Source organism: Ailuropoda melanoleuca, chromosome 7, assembly GCF_002007445.2.
Source record: "Ailuropoda melanoleuca isolate Jingjing chromosome 7, ASM200744v2, whole genome shotgun sequence".
Lineage (NCBI taxonomy): Eukaryota > Metazoa > Chordata > Mammalia > Carnivora > Ursidae > Ailuropoda > Ailuropoda melanoleuca.
In genome coordinates this window covers 59,796,275-59,813,645 of record NC_048224.1, presented here as the reverse complement: position 1 = coordinate 59,813,645, position 17,371 = coordinate 59,796,275, and the positions used below count along the sequence as shown (strand labels likewise).

The following is a 17,371-nucleotide window of genomic DNA, read 5'->3' as shown; positions in this document are numbered from 1 at the left end:
AGCCGGCTGGGGAGCGGGGGGCAGGGGCTCCTCCTCCTCGGGGTTACTTCTTTTTCTTCTTGGTCACCTTGAGCCGCCCCTCGATCAGCCGCTGGGCCTGCCGCTTGATCTCGGCCCGCGAGGGGACGTAGCTGTGGTCCACGTCTGCGAACTGGAAGGTTTCTAGAAAGGAGGGCGAGGAGGAGGGGAGCCGCGCCCTGCAGCCCCTCTGCTTCAGCGAGCTTGCTTCCATTCTGTCTGTTGGCCTACATTCATCCCAGGGCCAGGTACTAGCTACTTTTTCTTATTTTCTCTATTTCTGGTGCTCTGGCATTTTCCTTGCATGCCCGGGGAGGGGCTGCCACTCGCAGGGCTAGCCAATTCTTAGAGATGGCAGAAGGCTGCCCGCTGGGAGTGGTCTCTCTTGCTAACCACACCCCCGAACCCCTGCTTTATCAAACTCTCACACGGAGCCAATATTCCCCCACCTAAATCAACCCAGGGCCAGGCACCAGGCAACTGGGCACAGCCCCTACACCCCAAGCCCACCGGAATTATTCAAAAAGCCCATCTGAAGCTGTTTGCCCTGTCCTCCACCACCCCCTTCTGCGAAAACCCCAAGAAAGGCTCTGGCCTAGGCCGTTCCCTCGCTCCTCCCTGACTCCTCAAAGACAGTGATGCTCCCATATGTCAGGAAATGTAGCAAATTCTCCTTCCGATGGCATTAGCCTCTCCGTGTCCTCACTAAATCACTTTCTTAAATTAAAATCCATGCATACGGGGGATACACCCNCCCCCCTCGACCCCCCCCCCCCCCCCCGGCCCCCGAGACTCCAGGCTGTCCCGGTCAGATGGAGCCATCTGCCACACATCGCCTCCCCGTGGCTGGGTAGCCTGGCCCTCAGCCCCAAGCCTGTACCTATCATATCCTCTTCCGGGTCCTCAAAGCGGATCCTGGTGTTCTGCTTCTCCTTCAGCGTCGAGGTCTCCAGGGTATCCCTCACTTTTGCGTCGACCTGCAGGGCACAGGGGACTGTCAGCTCCAAGGGTATGTGGGACGCGTAGGCACGCCCAGCCTCCGACTACCTCCTGGGTGCTGGACAGCGTCTGCACTCTGTCAGCCAGGTACAGCAGCTTTGCTTCGCAGTACGCCAGCTTGCCGAACACATCGAGGCTGTCGGAGAGCCCCACTTCTTTCTGTAGGCCAGGAGAAGGGTCCCGTCTCTCCTCTGGCTTCTCCCAGGGACTCTGGGCAGGCGCTCCACCCACCGCAGCTGGTACCTGGGCGGTGGGCAGGGCAATGCCAATCAGCCGTATGAAGAGGTTGTCAATGCCTGTCTGGATGGTCAGCAGCAGTTTCTGGCTCTTGGTCATGCTGGAGTAGGCCAGCTGGAGTCTCTCTTCCTCCTCTCTGAGCATGTCCTTCATTCTCTTCTCCACGGACTTGAAGCTGTTGAGGAGGGTGGTGCCACAGACTCCAGGCCAAGGCGGCCTGAGCCCCGAGTTGGGTGCTGTGCTAAATTCAGGGGCCCCATAGTCCAGATAGGTCAGATGTGGGCATGTGGCACCCCTTGGCTGGGCCCCCAGCCCACCTGCCAGGCACCCGCAGGCTCATTGGCAGCGGACGCTCTCAGCTCCGCGCTGGGCCGCAGCCCACATGCGCTGTTCGCGAGGACCCGGGGCGGGGGGCTCGGTGGAAGGCAGGGGCTGGCAGGGTACCTGACAGAGCCGGGCGTCTTGCGGAACTTGAGCATCGTCTCTTCCTCTTCCAGCTGCTTCATCAGAGCCTCCAGCTTCGCCCGCCGCTCCTCACAGTCCTCCATCTGCAGCTCCAGGTTCTCCCCGGTGCTCCTCTGAGCCAGAAACCGGCCAGCGATGTCCTGGCGTGGCCAGTGTGGGGAGAAGCCGGTGTGGGCCGGGTGGGCACAGGCCCCACAGAACTGGTTTCTTCTGGGGCCCTCCCCATGGTCAGGAATGATGCTGACTGCGGCCAGGCACGGGGAAGGCACTTTCCGTGAGTCAGCACATATGACCCACGCTACAAGCAGAGAGGGCAGACGGCCCGAGGCAGAGACAAGGAGACCACCCCTGAAAGACTGCCTAGCTTTGAGCCCTTTGTCCGAGGATGGACAAGCTTATGTCAGGGCCGCAGACGGGAGTTAAAGCTTACTAAGAATAAACCCAGATCGGATTAAACAGAAGGGCCAGGCAGAGATGGCCTCTCATTGTGGTACTAGGGGTTTGGGAAGAGACGGAGTTGTAGGTAGAAGTCCCAGCACTTAGAGCCTCGAATCCCAGCAGGCTCCGTGCAGCCTCTGGGACATGACCTGGATATGCTAGAGTGCTATTTGCAGCTGTGGGGGCCGCAGCACTGTGTCCCTTCATTCACAAGCTCAGCTGGGCCTTGGGCTGGGGCAGGGGCTCCCTGCCTTCCATCCACCCCCAAGAGAGCCAGGGAGCAGTACCCAGAGGTGGGAGCACCGCACAGCCGTCTTCACTTTCTCCACTAAAGCAGTCACATCTGTCTGGTACTCAATGTCCGCCTTGGACGTCTCTCTTTTCCTCACTGGGCAGAGCAGAGGGGAAGGGTGGCCAGCATGCAGGAATGGCGTGGGAGCTCTCCTCGAGGCCATCAGACACCTCTGTGCATGCCCAGGCATCGGGGGAGCCTACCGAGAGCTGGGCAGGTACCCATCAGAGCTACCTACACTTTTTCCTGCCCCCCCCCCCGCTGGCTCTTCTGGGATGCCCCAGGACAGCTCCATCCAGAAGCAGCCTGGCATGGGGGCTTTGTGCTGCTTCTCAGAGGCAGCCCAAGGGTCCAGGGGGCCGGACTGTCTCTTCTGAGGAATCACTGGATGATCGAGCCCTGGGGTGCCAGGGAACAGCGGAGAAGCTAGGGGCTTGGCCACACTGGGCACGAGCCCAGGGCTGGGAGTGGTGCGGTGAAGTGTGGGCTGTGCCTGTTGGCACCTAGCCTCTGCAGGTAGAGCCGGGGAGAGGCAGCTTTCTCCCTCACCCTGGCCACCACAGGTTGCACCTGGCCTCACAGAGACCTAACTAGGTGGCCTGAGCCCGCGCTGGCCTCTCGGGATCCTGGCTGGGGGCAGCAGAGAGCTGAGGCTCACCTTTCACAGTTTCTGTACCCATGAGATTGGAGGGGAAGTCCAAATCCTGCCGGCCCTGGTAGGAAGGGGAGGGTGAGGTGAGCAGCAACCTCCGCCAGGGAGTGGGCCACCCAAAGTCCCTTGCGCTGCAGCGGGATTCCTGCAGGGACTTACCCTGCGGAACTTCTCGTTGGTCTCCTTCGTGTGGATCTTGTCAATCAACTTCTTCTGCTGATTGAGCCAGTTCTCCCGAGCCCTGCGTTCCTCGATGAAAGTCGCCTCCCCTTGCCGCATGTTCATCTGGGGACACAGGAGGTGGGGCGTGGTTATGTCTCACCAAGGCCCCCGTGATGCTAAATCCAGCATTCAGTTTCAGTCCCCATCTTCTAGATTTGGGAATAGCAATGGAGGCTCTTGGCTGCGCCCTTCTTCCCAAAGTGCTCGTGCCCGCCAGCTTTCAACACCCTTCCTGCCTTCCGCCCTCCTCTCTGGACTCCTCCAGTGCCCGGCCTTTGAGGGGTGCCACCTTCCCCTCCTCTACTGGAGTCGCCTGCCCCAGCTGCAGCCAGGTCTTGAGGACCCCATTTCTCTTTGTAGCCTGGGCTCCCTGCTGATTTGGTTGGCTCCATTGAGAACTCACTCACATAGGGCATGATTCCACGTGTCTAAAAAGGAACTCAATCTTCCCCCAAACCTGGTCTCTCCCCCGTGTCCTGCTTTGGTGGGTTCAGCATCCATGCGCGCCTGCCTATGCATCCTGGATGCTGCTCTCCCCCTCCCCATCCCCATCTGCCTCGGCGCCAGACCCCTTCGGGTGACCTTTAGAGACTTCCAGGCCCCATTGACATTCAGGCACCCAGCACTACCTCTGGTCCGTGCCAGGGGACCAGCATCTGAACTCTGGTTCCCTCGGTCTCTGCAGCCAGAGTGCACCTGTTTCTGAAATGCAAATCTGATCCCATTGCCCCTGTGTCTCCTCCAAGAGTGTCAGGGTGGGGGGGGGCACCACCTAAGCCCCAACCACCTCTGCCTCCACGGGCTCACAGGCCCTCTCTTCCTCCAAACCTTCTCTGCTCCAGCTGCTTGTGCCTCCTTTGGCCCAGTTATGCCCCAGGACCTTTGTTGTCCTTCATCTTCCAGGGTTCAGACCTCTTTGACCTCCAGAGCCCTACTCAAGCATCACCAACCTGAGCAGGTAAGTGCCTCAGGGTGGCCCTACATCATCCATTCCTTTCTCTGCAGGATGGGCCAATGGTTGTGTGACATTTCTTCATGAATTACTGGATGGCTTTGTACACTGCCCCCCCCCCCATGATGATGACACATGCCTGTCTTGCAGGGGCTTTGAGGAGGCCTTGGCATAGACTGGGTGAAGGGATGGCCCCTGCCTGGGCCAGGTGAATTCCCTCCTGTGTTTCCTTCCAGGCTTCCATGCCTGGTGGGACCCTGTCCAGCCAGGGCCATCATGTATGAGCAGAGCAGGCTCGTGGGGTAGCCGGTGATTGCAGGCAGTGGGGGTCTGGAGTGTTCCTATGCACCCTGGGCCAGATGCCTCTGAGAGGGAGCCCTGCAGGACCCCCAGCCCTTGCTCACCTTGACCTCATCTGTAATCATCATGGCGTCCTGGGACATGATTGTCATATCTGACAGTTCTGAGCAGTAGTCACCCACAAGAGTCTGCAGCTTGTCCAGCTCTGTGGGGTATCCTGCCAGCTCCTGCATTGAATGGGGCAAAAGCAGGGGCGCCTAGTGACGCAGTCAGTTAAGCCTCCGACTTGTGATTTTGGCTCAGATCCTGACATGATATCAAGCCCCACATAGGGCTCCATGCTGGGCGTGGAGCCTGCTTAAGATTCTCTCTCTTTTTCCTCTGCACCCCCACCCCGTGCGCGCCCTTTCTCTTAAATAAATGAATAAATAAATAAATCTATCTTAAGAAGGGGCACGAGCAGGTGGGCACAGAAACTGATGGCCCAGGGGCTACAGGCCAACCAGATGCTGCCCTTCCAGAGTGGACGGTGCCTGCCCCCAACTCCTTACCCTAATTGCGTGAGCCCTGAGGACAGTGATGGGGTGTCCCACTGTGTGAGAGGTGACCAAAACCCAGGGAGCCTGCTGCTGGGGAGTGCTGCTGTCTGGAGCAGGGAGGCTCGAAACACAGATGTGGGGTCAGAGACTCGGGGCCCAAGGCCAAGGCTGCCCTGACCAGCTGGCTATGGGAACCTGGGAAAGCCACTTAACCTCTCTGAGAGTCCCCATCTGTTGATAATGGCTCTTTCGGAGGGCAGCTGTCAGAATCTATTGAGAAGGTACAATAAGGTATGAAGCTCAGAGCCAGGGTCATAAATAGCCAATCTACCTGACTCTTAGTACTTTGTTGTTAATAACTACTATGTAGGATCTTTGCTAGTTAAAAAAATATATATAGATGGCTGGGACGCCTGGGTGGCTCCGTCAGTGAAGCATCTGCCTTCGGCTCGTGTTGTGATCCCAGGGTTCTGAGATCGAGCCCTGGGCCGGGCTCCCTGCTCAGTGGGGAGCCTGCGTCTCCCTCTCCCTCTGCTGCTCCCCCTGCTTGTGCTCTCTCTCTCTCCCTAATAAAATCTTAAAAAAATAATACAGATGACCATGGGAGTTATTTATAAACACACACACACATATGTTCTGGGGGTGCCTGAGTCGGTTGATGTCAGCTCAGGTGTTGATCTCAGGGTCGTGAGTTCAAGCCCCATGTTGGGCTCCACGATGGACATGGAGCCTAATTAAGAAAAAAAATGCATATGTTCTGAAAAGAACACGCCCCTGGGGGGACATAATGCTCCCACATGAAGGAGGGCCAGACCCAGGAGTACAGCCGGAGGGGGAAGGAGTGTGAAGAGGTGGGCCAAGGAAGGCAAGGTGGCAGGGCCTCGGGCTGGATCTCTAGGAACAGGGCGCTGAGGCAAGAGGGACGGACAGGAGGACCATGACGCCTGCCTCTGCGGGCTACAGCAGAACCTGGGGGCAGTGACTCCAGCCAGGAGGACCTGCAGTGCCTACCCATCCCACCCCGCCCTCCTCCCAAGCCCCACTTCCACCTGTCACCTACCTGGCTGCATTGCTCTCCGGGGCTCCCCCTGCACCAGCCTCAGGATGAGGGAATTGGGAGAACTTCCTCACCCTCCCTGCCCCTCCTGCCACACTGGTCCTCCCAGCACCATGGCACCCACCGTCCAGACCTCCTGTCTTCTGGACCTCCTCCTCCCCATGGAGAGGGCGTGCCCCTCAGTGGGACTCAGGGACCCTGGGGGCCTCCAGGCCTCATCTGCTGGGGGCAGGGCGGCCGGCTTGGAAGAGGTGGGCAACAAGCTGGAGGTTACCAGCCTGCTCAGAGGTGGCTTGCCCTCTGGAGGTTAGGGCACTTTCTGAGGGTTCAGGACCCATCTTTTGCCCTCGGAGGCCAGGCAAACGACAAAGGATGGGGCAAAACAGAAACACTGAACCATCAAATACATGCAAGAAAACCCAAGCGATTCTGATATATCCCATAATATGCCTTTTTGAAGTACCAAATGACAAGTTTCCACGTGCAGGAACATGGTGCCCCTGCTCAGCGGGGCCCAAAGCAGGGGTCTGTCCATCTTGGGGCACAGCGGCCTGAAGGAGGGCTGCAGCCCCTCCCTTCCGAGGGGCGGGGCGGGAGCGTGGCCCCGCCCCAGAGGCTCCTGTGCCCGCTGAGATGCTAGCCGCGCACCTAGTCTGGGGCTAAGACCCCGGCGCTCAGTGCCAGATGGCTCCCCTGGGCTGAGGTGTGGGGTGAGGGGCTCACTTTCTTCAGATGATGCAGCAGGTCCACGTACAGCAGGTGCATGTTCTGGCTTGTGGCGATCTTGACCGTGGTCTTTTCAATATTGTTCTCCAGTTGGCGGATGACCTGGGGGTGGCCCGAAGGCACGCAGTGCTTGGGGACAGACCACCGAGAAGCCCACCTGGAGGCCGACCCAGGAGCCAGGAGGCTGCTCTTTCGTCCAGGGAGGGCGTGTGCGTCTTTCATCTAGCCCCGCCCCAAACGGAGCCCCGCCCCCTCCAGAGGCCCCGCCCATCAGGCGAAGCCCCGCCCAGCCCGCCACCTGCCGCATGCGGAGCTCCTCCTTGGTAGCGTGCGGCTGGCTCCTCAGGCTGGCCAGCTCCAGCCGCATGCTCTCCAGCTTCTGCCCCCGCCGCCGCGCCAGGTCAATCAGCACGTTGTGCACGTTCACGCGGTCGAAGACGTACTTTCGCAGCTTCTCCCGCGCCACCTGGGTCGGGAAGGGCACGGCCCACGCGTGGGTGCGCACGGGGCCGCGGAGCCCGCGCGCAGCGGGGCTGGAGGGGAGGGACCCCGAGGAACGGGACCTCGCTTTGCTCGCCACCGGCTCCGCAGCGTTGTTTAGTGGTGGTGGGGAGGGACTACACTGGCTGGGCGAGGCTAAGGGATCCCTCCTGCCACCTTACCTGCATGGAGCTGCGGCAGTGCGCCAGCCTCATGGACACGTCCTTCCCGCAAGCCTTGGAAATGGTCCGCTGGTCATACTGTGGAGCGGCGGTGGCTGAGCTGGGGCCCTGGTCTGTGTACGCCCAGCCCCAGTCCCGCCAGTCATTGTCTCCTGGCCTCTTCTACCCTGTGCTCACCCAGCAGGCCCTCTCAGCTCAGATGTGATGGGAGTCTGGAGAAGAGGGCCTAGGTCTCGCCTGCATGGCCAGAGAGCCAGAGGGGGTCGTGCTGTAGGGGGTAGCCCCGGAAAAGGACCCCAGTCAGGCCCACCCTGTCTGCCAGGCTTGCAGGAGTGACTGGAGCTAGGGGAACAGGTCCTGGGAAGCCCCTTCCCAAGATGCCCCCTGGCTCCGGAAAGGTCAGAGCAGGGGGTAGGGGGTGGAGGGGGGAGAAGAGGAGATGCCTGCTCTCCACCTGTGTGTGGGACTGTTTCAGCACGTGCATGCCCCCCCCCATCCCCAGCCGGGGGTCAGCAGGGTGGGGGCAGGGCCGCTCACCTTGTTGGCCAAAGCCCAGTCTTGGGCCCCTCGGCGGATGTTGCTGCGCAGGAGAGCCAGCATGGCTTTGTTTTTGGCAGTCTTCTCCTTTACCGCTTGGATTTGCAGTGCCCGACATTGCTCTGGGGTGGGGGGTGGGGAGCATAGGTGCAGAGGGCCAGAGGTCCAGGGTGTGGGCCAAGGGCTGGCTGGATTCCTGAACTGGGGAGGTCCCACACTAGGGAGGCCCAAGGCAGGGTGGGCACGAGAATGCTGCCTCCACAGCCAGGGGTCCTTCCTCCCACCTACTTAGGCTCACTGGCTTCATTGCTCAACAGTGCTTATGTGGATGGCTCCCAGTGGGGGGCTGTGCTGGGCAGTGGGGAGGGTGAAGTTGCAGCCAGAGATGGGCACCTCCTGTGATGCCTTCCTGACCCACTGGCCAGGGAAGCAGGTGGGTCCTTTCCTGTCCCCTCTGGCTTTGGGGCTCACGGTGCTCTCAAATCTCCTTGAAGCCCCCTGCACGGCAGCCCCTTTGGTCCCTTCTCTTAGGTCTGTTTGGGGGGTGGCCACTAGCCCTTGTTTGCCCTGGACTGGCCTGTGTTAAATCCGAAAGCCCCTGAGCCCAGAGAGGGGCCAGACGGGCTGTTCCCCTGGGGGTGGGCTCACCTTGGAGCCGAGTAATTGTCTTCAGCTCCTGGACCTGCTTGTCCACGTCTGCCTCGCTACGCATCTTCATGGTGGCCCCCAGGGTCCTCCAGGGACCCTCTGCACCTCCCGCCCTCCCTGTGCTGGGCCTGCTCAGCAGAACTGCACGCACTTCCAATTGTCCCCGGAATCTCGGCCCATTGTGATGGGGGCTGAGGTTCTCGATGTCCAGTTCAGGGAACGCTGGAGCTCCCGGCCCGCCCTGCCCCCACCCCCTGGCGCTAGCGAGCCTTGGGGCTGTCCTCTGGGTGCGTGAGTCTTATGGCTACTCTCTGCTCAGGAGCACTGCTAGGATGGAGGGTCCACAGGAAAGTGATTTGTGGTGGTTTGACACTGTACCCCACACCAGCCCCCGTACTCTCCCCATCCCCTCCACACCCCCAGGCTGTCCTCCACTGAGCCTCCTAAAACTTCCCATCTCTCCCCATTCCCTCACCCCACCCCAAGCTCAGACCCTGCACCCTGGACGACCTGGCTTGTGAGACCCCATCTCTCCCCGCCCTTCGCCCGGGGCTGGAGCCCGTCCTGCTCCATCTCCACTTCCCTGGTGGGATCCCTGGGTCTAGCTTTAGGTGTCACTTACTCCGGGAGGGGTCATCCCCGCCCACGCTGCCCTTGGAGTTGTGTGCCCCAAACCCCTGACAGCCTGGGATCCCGGGGGGGCACAGCAGTTAGGTTACTGTTTCCGGCCACGCAGCACGACTTTGCTGGGGCTGCCGTAACAGGGTGCCACAGCCCACGCTGGCACCGTGGGGACTTAATGCCTCATACCCGGAGGCTGCAAGTCTGACATCGAGGTGCTGGTAGGGCTGGTTCCCCCTGAGCTAGGAGACAGCGTCTTCTCTGTGTTCCCACAAGGTCGTCCCTCCGTGTGTGTCTGTGTCCTCCTCCCCTCAGAGGGACACAGGCCAGACTGCATCAGGGCTCTCCCTCATTTTAATGCAATCATTTCTTCCAAGGCCTTGTCTCCAAATGCAGTCACATTCTAAGGTCCTGGGTGTTAGGGCTGTGACATGTAAATTTGGGGACACACAGTTCATAACCATGGCTGTCACCCATATGCTGAGACCTCACACAGACCTTTTAGCTTTCCTGGTCATTGCCAGCTTTTAAAAAGTGAGTCCAGTCCCATTTAAAACTCCAAGTTCACCTTCTGCTGTCCCTCTGAGACCTCAGCGGTTTGGAAGGACCGGTCATGGGCATGGTCCTCCCCCGTTCTCCCGGGGTGCTGTCCCGCAGTAGCGGTTCTCCCTGCTTCCTCAGATACACAACCCCTGAATGTTAGCAGGGCACGCAGCTGCCCAGAACGCGGCGGTCTTCCTAGGTGCCTTCACACTGGATGTACCACGTGACTTAGTTGTGGCCAGTGGAGGGTAGGCACAAGTGGTGAGTGAACTGTCCTCCTCCCTCGTGACTGAGATGAAGACACGAGGGCTGGAGCTGACGTGGCTGCCTGGGGTCATGAGGGGCATCCGGAACAGAGGCCATGACAGCAGGGGCCAGACTGAATGGAGGCTGGGCCCTTGACCACCTATCAGCCCCGCATCACCCACTTGGACTATTTCATGAAGGAAAACCCCAACCCCAACTTGCTCAGGCCGTGGTTATCTTGGGCTTCCTGTCATTTTGCTTTCCCACTAACCGATTCCCTGGTGCACAGTCGGTGCTCAATATTCTTTTGAGTGACTGGCTAGGCCAAGAGGTGCAGGAGTTGAGCTGGGGCTGGAGCGGCGTGGCCCTGTGTCGTGTGCCTTTGGTGTGACTGGGAGGGCAACCTTACAGGATGATGGATTTGCCCAGCTTTTATGTGCTCTCTGCCTCTCCCTCCGTCGGGTGGGTGGGGTGGTCATGCCCACTCAGGAGCTTTCCTTGCATGCGGACAGACCTCCAGTAAACCAGCTCTGGCCTCCCTCCACCCCTCATGTCCTCCTGCCTTGGAGCGAAGTGACTTCATCTGATAGGTGTGTTTGGAATGGTAGGCGGGTAGGAATGTCCACTTCCTGTGCCTTGTCTCTTGGGGGCCAGGCGCTAACTGGCTGCATACCTTCTGCTTTGCTCTCCGTGGCTAGACTTGTGGAAGCAGACCCCACACGGGAAGGCCTGCGGAACCGTCTGATTCTGGGGCTGTGTTAGGAACTGCCCCGCCAGGTCCTCCAGTGTCAGGTGCTAAGGTGACATTTGTCTAGCACCTTCTTACTGCTTTGACGTGCTTCCCAATTGTTTTAGGACTCATTTGGGAAAAGGCAAGACATTTATTTGTCTAGCAAGCCCGGCAGCAGCTGTCCCCTCTGACTGCGGGGGATGCCAGGGCCAGACAGGGAGTGTCAGAGCGCCAGGGCATGCAGAAGTCCCTTCCACCAAGTGCCCAGGGCCTCTCTGACCCTCTCCAGCTCTCGGTGTCCTCCATGTTTTTCACTGCCCTCTGGGAGGCCAACCACCGCAGGGACAGCCCCTTTGGTCTGACCTGGGCAGGAGCAAAGGTTTGCCCAGGGTTGGCAGACCTGGCCATGCATGTGTGCAGGGGACCCCGTTGGGTCACCTTAGGGTGTGAGGAGGGCCGGTGTGAGGCAGGAGTGCAAGCCTGAGGAGAGGAGGCCCTGAGGGCTGTGTTCTGGAAGTTTCTGGCCCCAGGTCTTCTGCGCCCCAGCTGGAGCTCTCCTAGCTGTGCCGATCTGTAGGAGGCGAAGGGAGACAGCTGGAACTACAGCCTAAGCTGCTCACCAGGCCTCTACCAAGGACGCAGGCCTGACGTCAGTCAGCTTGATGTCTGGCCACTCTTCTTGGGGTGTCCACACTCCCGCTTCTGCACTCCCCCTGTCCTAGGGCCACCCAACCCCTCCCGTACAAGCGGCTCAGGACGGTCTGGCCGTTGCATGCCACCCACTCCCGCCCTGCAGGATGCCAGGCCAGAGGGCAGAGGCCCTGTCCAGCCCACTCCCTGGGCCCCGGGCCTGCCTGCCCAAACCTCTGGCAGCGGGGCCTCAGGGTCTGCTTCCCGCTGCCCCCCGGCCTCTCACCTGTGTCCCTGTCTTTGGGGAGCTGCCCCGTCTCCAGGAAGAGCCAGAGGTTGCTGCATCTGTGCGACTCCACTCGGGTCACCCAGTAGCTGGCCACTGAGCCTGTGACTGGGGAGCGGGGGGAGGGGCCAGGAGGCTGTGGGCCTGGGCCTCTGCAATTCTTAGGGAAAGGGGACCTGGGCCCAGGCTGCTTCTGGGCAGATGGTGATGGTGGGCTTGGCAGGACTCCCACCGAGAACTGGGACCCCATCCCAGGAGGCAGGGATGCGTGGGACCACAGCCTCCCCACCCCTAGCGGGAACCCACCCCTCCTGAAGAGCCAGCATCACGTCTGGCCACTCGGGTGCATGTCAAAGGCCGTAGGCACAGGCCCTGGAGTACCCACCCACGGCCACCAGCACATTCCACTGGAAGGGGTACGGAAACTTCCTCCGAACGAACATCTGCAGGCCGAAGGTTGCACCAGTGCCTACCAAGAGCCAAGGTCCCCATCAGCCAGCCTGTCCACCAGGCTGGCGGGGGAACCGCCTGGGCCCCGGCTGAGTGCCCACAGCACCGGTCAGGCTCCCAGCATCTGAGGACGGGCGACCTGACGCCACCTGCTGGGCACTAAGGGTGAGACAGGAGGGGGAGGTCTGTCCGCACCCCAGGACGTCTGGACCCAGCCTACCTGTGACAAAGGTGAAAACGCCCTTCACGAAGGCCTTCGACTGGCACGCGGCATACTCCCCCAGTCCCTGGGATGAGGGAGGGGGTGTGGGCTCAGTTCCCCTCCCTCTTCTTTCATAGGCCCTTCTGTCCCTTCTTCGGGTATACTCTGGCCGTAAGGAAGGGGACCACTCATCGTGAGGCCTTGGGGGCTTGGACACATCCCACTTGCCTCCATGTCCACCCAGGCTGCCCCGATCCCCATAACGGGAGGGTCCACCCCTCTCTGTCTTTCTTCCCCGAGGAGGGCAACCCCCCACCGAGCCCCCACCCGCCCCGCTCAGGTCAGTTTCCGAGGCCCGGGGCCCGCGTCCCAGGCCGGCCTTCTCACCGGGTGCTTGGCGGCCACGGTGTCGTCCACCCGGGACAGGCCCAGGTTCACCATGGCTGGCAGGTCCCCGGGAGCAGGCGGGCGGAGCCTGCGCAGGACGGGCAGAGGGGGCGGGTGCGAACAGGGGGCGGAGCCCGCGCAGGACGGGCCGAGGGGCGGGTGCGAACGGGGGGCGGAGCCTGCGCAGGACGTGCTTCTCCCTCTGCTCCCCCACTTGTGCTCCCTCTCTCTCACTCTCTCCCTCAAATAAATAAAATCTTAAAAAAAAAAAGAGCCTCCAAGGGGAAGTGCTGGGTCTGAGCCATGCTGGGGGTACCAGCTCCAACCAGGCCCTGAGTCCCAGACCTCCCTCCTCCTCTCGAGGCTCAGACCCCAGGCCAGGCCAGGCCAGGCAGGCTTCTGGGCAAGGTGACAGCCCCCACGCCTGTGCCCCTTGGTCTTCACGGCATGATGCTGGGAGGGGATGAGGCAGGGAAGCCCACAGGGCCCCCTCACCCACCAGTGCCAGTGCCAGGGACGTTGGCTGTCGTCCTGAGCTTGGCTCCAGGGCGAGAGCAGGGAAGGTGACCTCAGGAGCTCTGGTTCCCACCTCCTGGGCTCTTGTGTTTCCTGGGCTGGGGGAAGAGCCCATCCCTCCACAAAGCCTGCAGGAGATGAGTTCCCAGGCCCTCATCCCTCCCCACCTCTTACCAGGAGCTGTGGAATGCCCAGAGTGTCCCTGCTTCCCTCTGAGAGGGGAGGAGGCGGCCTCGTCATGGCCATGGCCTCCCTGACCCCCGGTAGGACCTCTTCCTCCAGCCAGGAGTGGGGAGCACCCTGCAGGGCCTCTGCCCCATTCTGTCCTCGGAGGTGTAGAATGTTTGCGGGGCAGGACAAGACCGGGATGTGTTCCCAGATTTGGAGCTCACCTTCCCTGCTTTTCACATCTCAGGCTGGACCAGCCCTGGCAGAGTGGGCCTGGCAGCCTGCCCCTGGTGCTTCTGGGGGAAAGTCTCTGAACCTGGGGTAGCCCTGACGGCACAGCTGCTTAGGAGGGCCAAGCTGGCCTTTGCTGTAGGCCACCCGACCCCACAGCGCTGGGGCTGGGGAGCTGCTCCTTTGTGCACCTGATCTCCGCAAAGGGGCTGAGAGGGCTGGGCTCGGCACTGAGCAGCAATGACATCAGCTGTGAAGAGCGGTGGGCCCCCTCCCTGCCAGCCCAGGGTCAGGAGGTCTCTGATGGGGGGGGCTGCAGAAGGTATGGCAGGGGTGGGCCACCCTTCAGTGCCTTCTCTGTGTGGGGCATGACAGCCATCCCTTCCCCTGGTGGGCCGTCTGTGCCCAAGGCCCTGGCGGGTGGGTCTGTCCATCCCTCCGGCCCTCCTGACCCCGGCTGGAATGGGGGTGGGGGAGTGTGGAGGGCTTCACAGGTATGTTTTCTTCTGGGATGACGTCTGTGGCCTCTCGGTGGCACGACTTCTGTCCCTGAAAGCCGGGTCGCAGTGGGCGGCATGTTTCCTCTCTAAGAGCTTGCCTGTACAACTGTGTGCTCCATGTTTCTTTGTGCGTTCCCAGAGGAGGGCAGCCGTCCCCAACATTGACTCTAGAACCTTTCCATCACCCCAAAAGGAGACCCCTTGAAACAGTCACAGGGAACCCCCAGCTCTTGGCAGCCACTGATGTCCGTTCTGCCTGAGGACTTGCCCTTTCTGCACGTTTCACGTAAGTGGATTCTTCTGGAATGTGGCCTTCGATGCGCCTCTCTCTCCCAGCCTGACGTCCTCAAGGTTCATCTGTGGCCTGGCATCGGTCAGCACTCCTTCCTCCTTCTGCTGCACCGCATTCTGCCTTGGAGGGACGGCGCCGTGATTCTATTGTTGACACCAGTGTTGAGCTTGGCGACTTTGCTGTGGAGCCCACCCGCCGTTTAAAGTGCTTTTCCGGTCCCTGCACCATCACACTCCCGGGCCCAGACGCCCCACCTGAGGCCTCCCCAGCTCAGGGCCTACCCGGTAGGGACCCCTCTCTCGCCCGTCCATGCAGGCTGCGGGGAGCCCCGCCAGCGGGGCCTCCTGTGTGCACTTGTGGGCACTGCCCTCCGGGGAGCTGGGGCCCTGGCAGCTGCCCCCGGTGCTGGACTCTGGGGGTGAGGGACGAGGCTCCGAGTGCCCGCTGCAGCCGTGGACAAGGCAGGCGAGGCCACCCACGCAAACCCTGCCCCGGCTGCAGACGTGGTGACATGGCGTAGAGGCCCCAGGTTTTAGCGGACCTGTGGCCCAAAGCGGCTTCCCTCCCTCATTTATCCACAGCTATGAGCCGAGCACCTTCTGCGCCTGGAGCTGGGGAATCAGAAGCCAACAGGCCACCGACAGCTCCTGTTGTCACCGAGTTTATAGTGTGTGGAACAGGGACAGTAGATAAACAGAAGAAAATGCGGATTAAGCTCCAAGCCTGGAGGAAAGAGATGGGGGTGGGGTGTAGACTGGGGTTTGAGAAGGGCTGCTTGGAGGAGGCAGACGCCACAAGCTGCCTGGGGAACAGCAGGGTCCAGGCCGGTGCTGAAGGGCCACAGGGCTGGGTTTTATCCTCAGTGCCATGATGAATCCGGAGAATTTTAGGCCGGGGCATCGGAATTATGCTCCTGAAGGTTTGCTCTGCCCACTGTGTGGCCAAGGACCGGGGAGCCAGCGGGTGGCACTGAAGACCCCGCACAGGGACGTGCTGGTGGCGGGTGCGTCTTCCGTGGGTTGAGGGCCTGCCCTGCCCCTGGGAGGCCCCTCAGGGGGTCTGCAGGCTGCGGTTGTCTGTCCCTTGGTCCTTGCTGAGCCCGGCAGTCCTGCGGTTGGTGTGGGCGTCTGTCCAGCCCCCACACTTTCCTTGGAGTGGCGGGGGCACTCGGCACTCCTTTGGTCTTCCTGTCCTTCACCCCGAGAGGTGCGTTTGGGAGAAGATTTTGTAGCTATTTGTCGCCTATATACACGTGTTTTAAACACCGAGATCTAAGTTACACACAGCAGAACTCACATTTTGCTGTCAGCTCTGCGAGTTTACCGACAGACGCAGACACGGGACCACCACAGTCCCTGCCCCGAAGGTGTCGGCGTGCCCCTCTGCCGGCCACCATGGCTGCACCCGCACCCTGCCACCGCCAAGCAGCTTCCTGTTGCTGGGGACTAGCCTATTCTGGAAGCTTCTAGAAAGGAATCCGCATCTGTAGTCTTCCGGAGAAGGCTTCCCTCACTCAGCAATGCATCCAGGGTTTGTCGAAGCATGTTACCTGAGTGGGTGGTTCTCTCTTTCCACTCCGTCCTGCCATGGAGGGCCCCGTTCACCCCGTAGCCGCTGGAGACACTTGGTGGCTTCTGGGTTTTGGTGGTTGTGAATAAAGCCCTCCAAACACCCACGTGCAGGTGTTTGCCAAGGTTTTCATTTTTCTTGTGTCAACACCAAGGTGTGCGATTGTCAGATTGTCTGGGAAATGAGTGTGTCCCTCTCTGAGAATCTGCCACATGGTTTCCAGAGCACGCGGCCGCGAGTACTGCTGGAGTGTCTCGGAGCGGCTTCGCCCTGCGTGTCCCCTGACTCATGGATGCATTTTCATGTGTTAATTTTCCATCTGAACGTCTTCTTTGGTGAAGCGGCTTTTCCAATCTTTTGCCTGTTTTTTTTTTTTTTTTTTAACTTGGGTTGCTTGTTTTTCTTATCATTGCATCTGGAGAGTTCTTTATAGATTCAGGATTTAAGTCCTTTATCAGATGTGTGTTCTGTAAATATTTTCAAGTCCCAGTGACTCTAGGGCCTCGCAGCAAGCTGGCACCCCTGAAACCCAGAGCAGGCAGCACTCAGAAGCGCCCGCTCCTCCCCTCCCTCCCTGCTGGGGACGCAGTGCTGGCCTTCCCCCCCCAGACTCCCGCCCCCATCAGAGTGTCAGGGTCCTATGTACCCTGAGGCCACCAGGCGGTCCTCCAATGGCGTCTCTGGGGCTCTGTCTGAGAGCACAGGAACAGTCACTTGGGAGGCCTTGCCAGGGAGCCCCTGCCAGCCCGTGGCTCCTCCCTGGCGACACTCAGGCCTGCAGGCTTATGTAACCATCGATGATAAGGTGGCTGGGACTTCTAATCCACCGAAAGTGGCGATCAGCTCCACCTCCAGACGGGCCTGCTGGAGAGGCCCAGTTGGTGGCTGTGTAGGGGGTGGTGGGGTTCAAAGTGAGGGGCACCCAGGCCTCTGATGTCCCCTCTGTCACAGCTGGGCTGGCCAATGGAGACTCCACTCCTGTGTGTGCGGGGACAAACGAGTGAGGACTTTGGGGGCCCAGACCCCGAGTAGGGTCCCGCTGGCTAGAGCACCCCCAAGTGCCCTGGGCCCCCAGCCAGCCTGGAGGTGGAAGGAGGCCAAGATGAGGTCTCTGCTTGTGCTCAGTGACTGGCTGGCAGGTGGAGGGGGGGGCAGATCCTCAGACCGGATGGGGAGAGGGGAGAGGGGAGAGCCCGCCTCTCTGGAGCCCTCCAGGAAATGACCTGGGGCCGGTGGGGGACCTTGGGTGATTGTGC

At 60.7% G+C, this 17,371-nt stretch overlaps 2 protein-coding genes and 1 long non-coding RNA gene across 4 annotated transcripts; 1 reads left to right on the top strand and 2 right to left on the bottom strand.

The window, feature by feature from the left end:
- Window positions 1–36: 36 nt before the first annotated feature.
- CCDC183 (coiled-coil domain containing 183) lies at window positions 37–10,883 on the bottom strand. 2 transcript variants are annotated; one of them, XM_002929892.4, is made up of 14 exons: window positions 8,745–10,883; window positions 8,097–8,218; window positions 7,560–7,637; window positions 7,196–7,363; window positions 6,895–6,999; window positions 4,680–4,802; window positions 3,261–3,386; window positions 3,108–3,162; window positions 2,445–2,545; window positions 1,699–1,859; window positions 1,261–1,429; window positions 1,066–1,176; window positions 899–995; window positions 37–162 (listed from the first exon to the last, which is right to left on the bottom strand). In XM_002929892.4, exons 1-14 carry the CDS (start codon window positions 8,812–8,814, stop codon window positions 44–46), a joined length of 1,605 nt encoding a protein of 534 aa, XP_002929938.1. In that variant the 5' UTR covers window positions 8,815–10,883; the 3' UTR covers window positions 37–43. The 2 variants fall into 2 exon arrangements, with proteins under 2 accessions (XP_002929938.1, XP_034520743.1); XM_034664852.1 differs by having other exon boundaries at window positions 1,066–1,429.
- LOC117803058 lies at window positions 130–2,467 on the top strand. The gene is made up of 3 exons (XR_004626650.1): window positions 130–266; window positions 957–1,104; window positions 1,752–2,467. It is a non-coding gene; the product is annotated as an uncharacterized LOC117803058 (long non-coding RNA).
- A 132-nt stretch (window positions 10,884–11,015) lies between the features above and the next one.
- TMEM141 (transmembrane protein 141) lies at window positions 11,016–12,936 on the bottom strand. The gene is made up of 5 exons (XM_011216591.3): window positions 12,840–12,936; window positions 12,471–12,537; window positions 12,186–12,269; window positions 11,801–11,908; window positions 11,016–11,455 (listed from the first exon to the last, which is right to left on the bottom strand). Exons 1-5 carry the CDS (start codon window positions 12,891–12,893, stop codon window positions 11,442–11,444), a joined length of 327 nt encoding a protein of 108 aa, XP_011214893.1. The 5' UTR covers window positions 12,894–12,936; the 3' UTR covers window positions 11,016–11,441.
- Window positions 12,937–17,371: the final 4,435 nt, after the last annotated feature.